Below are 11,216 nucleotides of genomic sequence, written 5' to 3'. Positions count from 1 at the left end.
TTCTGACAACATCCTCTCAATCAGCAAACCCTTGTCAGCCATTACTTTATCTCCGTGCTGAAGTAAATGCAAGATCTGACATTTCCGTGATATTTCCATGTTGGAGATGGAGCCTGTGTAAAGTTTCGATAGAAATGTGATAACACCACATGGAGCTACACCAATCAGGCCTTTAAAGGTGGTGTGATTTTTGTAGCTCGAAAAGGTTTCTGACTGAAGTGAGAGGGAGGATGGTGTTTCACAACGGATCTCGGTGCAGTCTACTATAACTCTCACCTGAGGGGAGTAGAGCTTGAACTTATGAGGCATTGTGGCCTGCACCTGCTCTCTTGTCATCCACACCGGCAGTGAGCCAAGAACCTGGTAAAGGTAGCTAGTCTATGTTAAAATGATACAGCCAACTGTGGACAGGCTGACCTCAAAGATGGTAGACAAGGTTTTCTCCTGAAGCCCAGCTGCAACACGACACAGAAACATGAACAGTTCATCAATAAGTGGAAGTTTTCTTCTGATACTCATCCAAGAAGCCTCTTCATTTTTGCTGACTGTTGCTGTCGTCTCTGTGGTGACACACTTAAGAGGTTAAAAAGGTCACACACAAACACACACCAGTCAATAAAACTGAAGAAGCTTCTAAGATGGATGAGGTTGAAGATGTCAAGTCTTTTCACAGAGAGACCAGTTACTCCAAATACTGCTATAAAATAGTAATTTTACTTAACTGCCATATACTTTTACTTTTCTTTTTTGCCAGTCCCCAAAATGACAACATATAACAGCTATATTGCATCAGGATTAAATTATTAAACAAAGGTGCTCCCACGAAGAATCCTAAAACTTGGTCCCTCATTTCTGCTGATCGGCCTTACACAACGGGCACGTATTTCTTCATCAACAGGGAAATCGTGAAAACTCCGATACAGGAATTTGTTGTCTGATCAAAATGGTACACTGTAAAAGCATTTTCTCGAAGATTGTGCCATGCTTCGTTGTTGGATGTGATACTGTTGCGATATAGACACCGGGAGAAAAGAAACAGCTAAATTAGCATTTAGCTTTGACCAGGAATCAATATTTATCTAGCTATCCTGCACAACAGTATTGAAATAGGTGAGTTTCAATACATTCATGAATAACGTAATTTAATAATAAGAATAAAAGCGTTAAGTAAACTTGTTACAGTACAGGCAGCAATGTAACGCTACATTTTAACGTTAACGTTATGCTGCTAGCTAATGTTTGCAAAGTTTACTAAGGCAGTTTACAATTGTGAATTAACAATAACGTTAGCAAAACATTGCATACGTTAACATTATTACTCTTAACTTAACTAATTTAACTTAAATGTACCTTTTGGAATTTCTTCAAGTAGCTAGCCCTAAACTTAACCCTAGCTAGCTTGAAGTGGTTTCATGCACAGGACACCTACAAAATAGACCATTGATCCTAGTTTAGTTAGCTCTTGGCTATATCAAACTAGTGACGTCCATATGAAGCTTCATGAACCATTAGTATTTGCTGACCCTACTAGATGGCACTCTTGGTTTAAAGAAAAAGGAATGATAATTTAGTGTGCTTTCAACCATTTGTTCAACAGAGTGTCTCATCTAGTGGGCTCAGAAAATAAAGTAAATGCCTGACGAAGCTTCAATTGGCCATCACTGTATCAAACATTCTCACTAACTAACCAGCTGAAAGTGCCAGGCTAACAGAGCTAACAACAGTTTTAGCCCGAGGCTGATTGTACTGTGAAAGGCCCTAAAATGTATCAATTTCTCTACAACACATGCCCTACATGGCTTTAAGTTTGTGTTGAAAGGTGTTACCCTGTACTTACAGAAAAAACAACTTGGGTTTTATTTTAGTAGCTCTGGTAATCATAGCTATTGGAATTAGTTGCTGAGATCTGTGAGCACGACAACATCACTAAAAATATGTCCAGTGGGGCAACAAACATGAACAATCAGATGATATTTTAAACCTGTAGTAACAGGTTTAAAACAAAGCAACAGTTTAGCCATTCTCGTCATCTGACTGTTTGTGTTATTTGCCCTTATTGAACTTACAGTATTTTTAGTGATGTTGCTGCCTTTCCCAGATGTCAGATATAACTTGCAGAACCAATGTCCTGAGCTAAGAAGATAAAACCCAATTTTTAACAAACCATAATTTCCCTTTACTTTGGAGATGCCTTAATCCAACAAAGAAATAAAGTAAAACACAATTCATATTGTTATGTATTTCCTTTTTGTGTGCATTTACTGTGCCATAATTAGGACATTTAACATTAACATTAACATTTCTGTTAAAAGCAAAATGATTTGGCTTTTTGTCTTTGATATCTGAATGAATTGTTTTTCATTGTGACAGTTTTTTTTCTCAAATGTTATTTAAAATTTAAGGCATACATTAAAAAAATATATGTATGCGTTAGAGTTGTTTTCATTTGAGCTTTGGATAGTCATCCATGCAAGAATAATAAATGTATACCAAAACAGTTGAAAATAACAAAATTTAATGATGTTCAGATTCAGGAACAGTATAGTTGTGGTAGATTGCCTTAGCAATTGATTAGTCATTGTAGTTGTGCTTTCTTAACATTGCAGGCTAATGCGGTTGTTGTTCGTATTGCAACCGACAACAGCAGCCTTGTACTGTACAAGTACATTTCCCCCTGGTGCCATGATGTCCACATTCCAACTGCAGCAACTTAAATGCAGACCATGTAGACTGCAATATGATGTGATGGTTAGATAGAAAAGGAGCTGCACATTAATCAATGACTGAATCTTAACACATGCTGTGAGCAGCAGCACATATTATGTTGTATTAGAGGTTGCACCCCCTACTCCTCTACTGACAGTGACCAGTGACATACAGTTATCAACAAATTTCTATGATCCGCCCACAGTAGTACAAAAGCCATTTGTCATAATGTATGTGTAAGCATGGTGCAAGTTGCAAATTTACTCTGCAGTGTACTACATGGCACCCACAAAGGTGTGTACAAACTGATCAAAGAGCTGTGGTCCATTTCCAGTGGAGATGTTGGTCCAACTGGGTATTACTGAAAAGTGATGGGATGTGTAGTCTGATGCCGAAGATGCCAAGATGATTTGTAGTCCATTTCCTATGGCCATTTAAACAGAATATCCACTTGGTGAAAGTGAGGCTGGGACATGGTGGGATTTGTAGTCCTGCTCCTCACTGAGGTTTTCCAAATGGCCGGCGTAATCCAAATTGGCTTGTACAACCCGGATACCTATTTTTCTCAGTATGTAAAGGTAAAGAATATTTCCATGAGTACACGATACTACCATGCAACAACCACACATGGACACCCTGGGACATGTGCACCATCAAATACACAGTGGAGACATCTAAAAGACAGCAGCCAAAGGCTGGGATACACGGGTAGCATTTGGTAGCAATGGTGATAGGCAGTAATGCCAATCAGGGACAAAATCTATTCTGTAAAATGCTGCGGGTTTTGCAAGAAAAATCTCAGAGTTGTGAAGAGTTATCATAGTGAGTGTTTTAGTGATGTCAATAAAACATTTGGTTAAACTGGGGGTTATAGTTAACTATAATGTAATGGAACTTCTTACTGACTAATATGGGTGTTTCCCATGAGGTATCAACATGTGGGAAAAATAATATCTGTATATCACAGCTAATGTTACAACAGGCATTGCATCACTGACATCCCACTTTAACATTGATGTCGTAATATTTCAGCAAATTAAAATTCTCTCTAACTAGTAGATCCTGTACAGATAAAATGCTAAAACATTTGGTAAGGATTATCAGCTGAGTTTGGTTAAGCCCCTCCTGTTTGCTCCACACATCCCAAACTGTTAATGTAATGCATTCTTGCCTAATTTGATTGCTTCAAAAAGTTACCCGTGTAACAATGCCTCAAATCTTCAGACACCCCCCCACACACACACTTCCACCCCACAGTAAAACATTATAACAAAGTTACATATTTCATTTACAGCAACAATAAACCTCTTTTTAATAAGCAACCTCTTTTGATAGTTCTTGATTGCCAAATGGGATTTTTTTTTTCCCCTCCCGTTGGAAAGGGCTGATTCCGTTTGTGATTAAAAACTCCAATATCCTTCTTCCTCCATCCATTCCTCCAGTCTTTCTTCCTGTGATTTGCTCATCTCTTGTTTTCTTTCAGCATTTCTGTTTTATTCTCCTGCAACAAAAAAACAACAACAGAAAATATAAAATAAATATGTCAGATTGGTTAGGGTTAGGATAAGAATACCAAGGTAAGCCAATCAGAGGCAGAATAAGGGCGGGAAATTCCTTTGACATCCGAGGAAACACAAATTTGCATCTGGCTAAAGTGCAGGTTGCCAGATATGGCGAGGAAATATTTGCATCTACAAAAAGGGGGCCCTGCAGAAAAAGTTTTCCAACCACTTGTGTATGGGGTTTTGGGTGAGTTTAAATGCAGAACAATAATGAAGTAGTGTTCTATTGTAATTTATAAAGCACAATTTGAAGCAGGGACAGTACAGTACTGTATATCTAAAAGAATAGAAAAAATTGTTTATTGCCATTTCCACAAGTACATTAGAATGCATGTGCATTGCTCTTAGAGAACATAAGAAGAAAAACAATTACAAAAAATACAATGAAAAAATAACTACCATATTAACAACAAAACCTATTATTGCCTTTATGACATCAGTTAAAGGTGCTCTAAGCAATGTTGGGGGACAGCACTTCTTGTTGTTCGAAGTATTTTCAAACAAAATGAGGCTAGCTCGCCCCTCCCACATCCTCATCCCCTCCCTTCCATGCTTCTGCGCACTAACCCCCCAACCCCCACCCCCAAATCCTTCTTGTCGGTTATTGGCTGGAACGCTGGAACTCTGCTTGTTATGTTTGGTGGTGCAGGTTGGCCAGTTTGTTTTTGTTGCTGTGTGTGGAGCCTGGGCTGTCTGCAGAGACCACGTTTTTTTACAGTGTGTTCAGTGGACAGGCAGCTCGCGGATAGTGAGGAGATGTTTGCTGTATGTGACAAAAAATGTTGTAGTCTAAAAGACGTGTGACATCGCTTAGAGAACCTTTAAGGTTCTGTCACACCAATCAGCTACACTAGCCCTACTTTTCTAAGCTTTGATGCCTACCCTAGCAGCAGCAGAAGCAGCAGCAGCTCTGAGATGACGGCTGGCTGGAGTCCCATTGATGAATCTGTAAAGTGTCACTCTAAGCATATTACTATTTTATAATTAATTCATTATTAAATAATTACCTACTTTGTCTAGGTGTTATGTCAGCATGTTGCCGTTATGTATGTTAGCACTTTTACTTATTTAAATGAACACTGCAATTTTTTTTCCCATCCAAGAATCACAACCTTAATGTGGTGAGGGATTTCCGTGTCCCTGTGACCCTGGGAGCTGTATTTTCGGGGGCATCAGCTCTTGGTAGGGTCTCCAAAGGTAAAGGGGACTGTGGAAAGTGGCAGTCAAGGTCCATCTGTCAATGGTGAGAGCAACTGTCGGGGCAGTGGATAACTCCTGCAGAGTGTGCTTGTTTATATGATGCACACATGAAGAAACATTATAGATCCAGGGACACACCAAACAGTTATAACTTACTGGGAAATCATAACACTTACAATGGAAAGATCTAAATGACATGGATAACTTGGGAGGTTCTTCCAACTCTGGTTTCTCATTTGCATTCACCTACACTTTAGTTCATGTTCTACTGTGTTTATGTTCTGCTAAAATAAAAACCTAATTAAAGTGTGTAAGGCATTTTTTTATTCTAAACATGTCACTGTTATCACTTGAATTATTGTATTGCCTTTGTAATTAATTACCTTTTAATAAGTGCTATTTAAATACACATTATTATTGTTATTATTATTATTATTATTAGTAGTAGTAGTAGTAGTAGTAGTAGTAGTAGTAGTAGTAGTAAATGTAAAGCATTTATGTAGTGCTTTTCTAGTCTTAACAACTACTCAAAGCGCTTTTACAGTATAGATACCATTCACCATTGACACACATTCATACACTGTGGCCAAGGCTGACGTACAAGGTGCCACCTGCTCATCAGATGAACATTCACACACCGATGGCGCAGCATCGGGAGCAATTTGGGGTTCAGTGTCTTGCCCAAGGACACATCAACATGGGACTGCAGGGCAAGGGATCAAACCACCGACCTTCCGACAGCCACCCCTTAGAAGTAAAAGTAGTAGTAGTAGTAGGAGTAGTAGTAGTAGTTTTGTTGTTGTTGTTTGACACCAAGTTTGACACCAAGTTTTCACAAAAATGAGAATTAAACTTGTACAACTGCCAACACAATGGGTGTGTGTGTGTGTGTGTGTGTGTGTGTGTGTGTGAGTGTGTGGGTTTACCTGTTAGAGTGGTTCAGGGTAGGCTTGTCTTGGGTCATAGGTCATGTCGGGGATGTAGGGCTCGTGGAGGTCAGGCTCTAGCGGCAGGCTGTCCAGAGACAGATCAGCGTAGCCATAGGGAGGGTAAGAGCCATCTAACTCTGAGAGACAGACACAGAGGAGCAGAGACTGATCAACCAAATGTATTTAACAGATGCACTCTACATCCTCCAGAACATACTGGTGACGTGTATATTCCATGAATGAGCTGTGGGTGAGATACGATAGCACCCACAACTATATCTCTAACTACCTGTAAAATCACACATTGTTGTTTTTACATTACTGTTTGAGTATAGCTTAAACAGATGAGATATAATGTGTTCATTAGTGAGCTTAGAGGTGTTGGAAGGTGTATTTTTTTTTTTATTTTGGCTGGACCGGAGAAACTGGCCCGATAAACACTAAACTGAACTCTGTCGCTCTGTCGCCAAGTCTGTCGCTGAATGAGTGATGAAGTTACAGCATTGGTCAGAGGGAGCGATCACGTCAGTCGAGTTGCTGGTAACGTCCCTTGCTGATGCAGATCAATCAGCTGTTTCAGTTCCTCAATACGCCCTTGATGATGCTGCCACCACCGTTTTAATGCACAAGTGTGTGTGTGTGTGTGTGTGTGTGTGTGTGTGTGTGTGTGTGTGTGTGTATGTGTGTGTGTGTGTGTGTGTGTGTGTGTGTGTGTGTGTGTTTGAGGTAAAACTCAGATTAGATAACTACTCAAATAACAGAAAGAAGTACACATTATGAAGAAAGGAAAAATCTTTAAAAGACAACCATCTGAAAATAGCGCAAGGAAACAATGCCACTGGAACTTAAGTTTCACTTTCCGTTTCCGGCGGAGATAGTGCAGTTTTTTTTTCGGTTTGATTTATATTTATTTTTCATTTATTTATTTATTGGACAATGCACATGAATTAAATTTCTGTAAATGTGCCAGTGCTAGCTAGTCAGCTAATTTTCACCTGTAGTCAGGTGCGTCGGACCAGGGGGGAAAAGGGGCCTGAGTACCCAGGGCCCTCATGTGAGGAGGGCCCAAAAAGATGGTCAAATGAATAGCTGTGGATGCGGGGAGTGGCCCATAGAAAATGCCTTTCTACAGGGCCCAGAATTTTGTGCCAGGCCCCTGCCTGTAGTCCTAGTTACCTACAATATGATTGCTAATCAACAGTGGGCACAACTGGAGCCACATGTGCGAAACTCTAACCACGCAGTTCATGTGGATCAACTCTAGATCATTTTTCTTTGTTTGAACACAGTTTTCCAAAGTCTACATTTATTCCATGGCTTTAATCACAACCTGCACAACACTGCGGATTTACAGCACTTTGTTCAAATGCTAACACACTGCTGTCAAAACTGTTAACCACACATTCACCTTCAGCCTGGTGCATTTCAAACACTGCTGATCGTAATTTCAGATGAAAGCCTAAGCAGGTGTCTTGTTTTAGACTTGTTAGTGACAGTATAAAATTTACATAGGGAATGCTCAAAATGATTTTTTTTGGAAATGGACCAAGGACGACAGGTTGGTTGAGGGAGAAGAGTGGCAGGGAGAGTACGGATGCGTGGAGGAAGACCTAGAAGAAGACAAAGAGCTGTAATTTCCGATGAAATATGAGCTACACTTATAGACCATGTTGTGAATCATGGTTTCTCATTGAGAGAGGCAGGGTTGAGGGTGCAACCCAATCTGCAAAAATCTACAGTTGCATCTGTTATGTGAATTTTCCACCAAACAAACAGGTGAGAGTTGCATCCTAACAGTAAATTATAACATTACAGCAATTGATTTCTGTATTGCAATTAAAGGATATTTACACAGATATAGCCTAACAGTTTTTACTGTAAATGTATTTTTACAATAGGACCCAAAGGCTGTCCCCAACAGGAGGGAGAGGAAAGATATTTTCAGATATTTCAAAATTCGTGACATGGTTGTTGCCAACAACGCAAGAAAACCGAGGGCCACTGTGGAGGTTCCAGGCCAAAGGGGGAAAAATATCACCATGTGTGCTGCAATGGCCAATGATGATTTGCTTCTCAACACACCACTCATTGGCCAGTACAACACATAAAGACTTATAGCTTTCCTAGAACAGCTTTACGCTCAGCTAGTGCCAGCAGAACAAGGGGAACCAGTAAATTACCCCCAAGTGTTTGTGATAGTCTGCGATAATGTTGCTTTTCACCACTCTGCAGCCGTCACAGAGAGGTTTGCAGCACATTGCAGATTTATGGTGTTGTACCTGCTTTTTCAGAGAGGTTTTCTCTGCCTGGAGGTGGAAAGTATGTGTATGCTCACCACCCACATAACCAAATGTCGCGATTGGAAGATATGAGTGCTGGATTCAGGGACACAAGTTGTTCCCTAGGTGCTTGGCAAGAGAGAACATCCGTTGTGATGTTGATGAAAATGTGTGGCCTAATGCTGGAGAGAGGCAGGATTAGCCCCACAATTCTTTGTTACTATTACGTACCTATAGTTTGTATTAAGTAATTACGTTTATTACTATAGATACTATATTACTATCTATTGAAGAAAACTGCTTATTTTCATTCCTTCCTGTTGACCTAAAAAACTGGTATGTGGAATTTCTCTCTTTTCTTTAAGGGGTGGCAGTAGCTCAGTCAGTCCGTAGGGAGTTGGGTTAGAAACCGGAGGCTTGCTGGTTCAAGTCCCTGTACGGACCAAAGTACGGAGTGTGGACTGGTAGCTGGAGAGGTGCCAGTTCACCTCCTGGGCACTGCCAAGGTGCTCTTGAGCAAGGCACCGAACCCCCAACTGCTCGGGGCGCTCCTCCAAGGAGCAGCTCCCTCACTCTGACATCTCTCCATCAGTGTGTTTAGCATGTATAGGTCCTGAGCATGTTTGTAATTCAGGCCTGTGTTCAATGTGTGTGCAACTGTACTAACAGAGTGAAAATTCTGAATTTCCCCTCGCAGGATAAATAAAGGCATTCTTCTTAAAGAAAATATCAATTTGTGTTAAGTAACTCAAATTATTCAAACTGTGAAGATAAAAAATGGTAATTTCTGTATTGGTGTTTGATGGTAGTGTTTATACTCTCAGTGTGTTCTGAGTGGCAGTGTGTGCTATCTCAGTGAGGATTGTTCATAGTGTTTGGCTGCACTGAGCCTGTGTGTGAAGAGTTGTGTTGCCTGGAATGAGTTTTGCAGGTGATATGAACTGTTACGCTCAGATGACTGTTGGTAATCCAGACTGTAAGGTAAAAACACCAAAGACCATATTGAGGAGGAGTTAACTTTAAGATTTTAGTGCTATTGCATGCGCGGGAACCTTTTGATATGATGACGCAGCACGCGGCGGCAGACCTGCAGTAAACGAGACTGGCTACGGCTAGTAACTTAACGTCATGGATCCCTCTGCACCGAAAATAATAAAGTTTGGCTATAAGGATTACACATCTGACCAGGCAAAGAAGAAACAAACTGTCTGCAGTACAACAATTTCCGACGTCAACCACCACCACATCGAATTTCATCAGACACTTCAAATCGGGTCCCCATATTCAGCTCAACCACTATTTGGACGTTTGTGATGGACAGAACTCCCTTCAGTTTTGGGCCATTAATAAGCACACCCTCCCCTCTTTGTTCAAGTTGGCGGTAAGAGCGAATAAAACTAGGCACACACATACATACATATTACACACAACACAAACTGCACTCTCTCTCTCTCTCTCTCTCTCTCACACACACACACGCAGACGTAAGTATGTGAATAAAGCTAGGCACACATACACACCCAACACACTCTGCACTCTCACAAACGCACATGCACACATACACTCACCAATATTAATAACTTTTCACTCTCTCTCTCTCACGCACACATTCATTCACAAATACACTGACAAATATTAACATATGCTATCCATTCCATGTGATACATAAACTCAGTCAATCTCTCCAAATTACACAAAGGTGGTGGGATTCAGCTACTCTTAAAGAATATGTTTTTTTTTCTTTAAGAGAAGGAAAGGTTAAAGGATGTGTTTCTGTGCCATAAAAGTGAGGCATGTTTGAAGAATATTATTTGACTAGAAACCATTATACTTGAATTGTTTGAATGAATTTCATGATTTTATGTCATGATTGAGGCATATTGAACAAATAAGTATGTTGATTTATTGTTGGCCTAATATCAGTTTTAGGCTGTGCTTTTATCTGTATAAATTTAAACTGTTCAGATGTATGTGGCTTGGACGCAATACCTTTTGAATATTGAGTAAGAAAAAATGCAAATAAAACTCCAGCAGTGCATAACCACTGTCTTTAGCTTGTTTAAAAATGGAAACATTTGTATGACTTGACTTGCTTGACCAAAGCTATGATTTAACTTGATTTGCTTGATTGTCACAAAAAATTACTTGGACTTGCTTGAGACTTGAAGGTTAAGACTTGAGACTTACTTGTGACTTGCCCATGTGTGACTTACTCCCATCTCTGATAAGTACAGATGGTAACTAGTTACAATGTAGCAATTAGTGTTGACTTTAAATGTACGTTCTGGTATATCAGGCAGCAGAAATGTAAAATGTATGACAATTGTAATCTGCCATTTTCCAGCGAGAAGTAAACTCCAGGTTTTCCATTTTTTCCAGGACACGTGAATCCTGGTTATTGACTGCATTGTGAAAAGCATTCTGTGGGTACTTACGCTAGCAATGTAAAAATCCAACGCATTCTCATGAATGGGTTCGTATGATATCGAATGAAAAGTTATGCACACTATAAAACGTATGATAACATACAAAAACTAGGA

The 11,216-nt window shown here is 40.0% G+C and overlaps 1 protein-coding gene across 1 annotated transcript in view; it reads right to left on the bottom strand.

The window, feature by feature from the left end:
• Positions 1-2,498: 2,498 nt before the first annotated feature.
• The window catches only part of LOC116052928 (junction plakoglobin-like), a 142,346-nt gene continuing 133,628 nt past the window's right edge, over positions 2,499-11,216 (bottom strand). The window contains exons 16-17 of the mRNA XM_031303775.2: positions 6,395-6,534; positions 2,499-4,207 (exon numbers count right to left, since the gene is read on the bottom strand). Coding sequence (XP_031159635.1) covers positions 6,398-6,534 — 137 coding nt within the window. The 3' untranslated portion in view covers positions 2,499-4,207; positions 6,395-6,397. The remainder of the gene's footprint in view (positions 4,208-6,394; positions 6,535-11,216) is intronic.

The sequence above is a fragment of the Sander lucioperca genome, chromosome 17, assembly GCF_008315115.2.
Source record: "Sander lucioperca isolate FBNREF2018 chromosome 17, SLUC_FBN_1.2, whole genome shotgun sequence".
In the NCBI taxonomy this organism is placed as follows: Eukaryota; Metazoa; Chordata; class Actinopteri; order Perciformes; family Percidae; genus Sander; species Sander lucioperca.
This window is presented reverse-complemented; position numbering and strand designations above follow the sequence as displayed.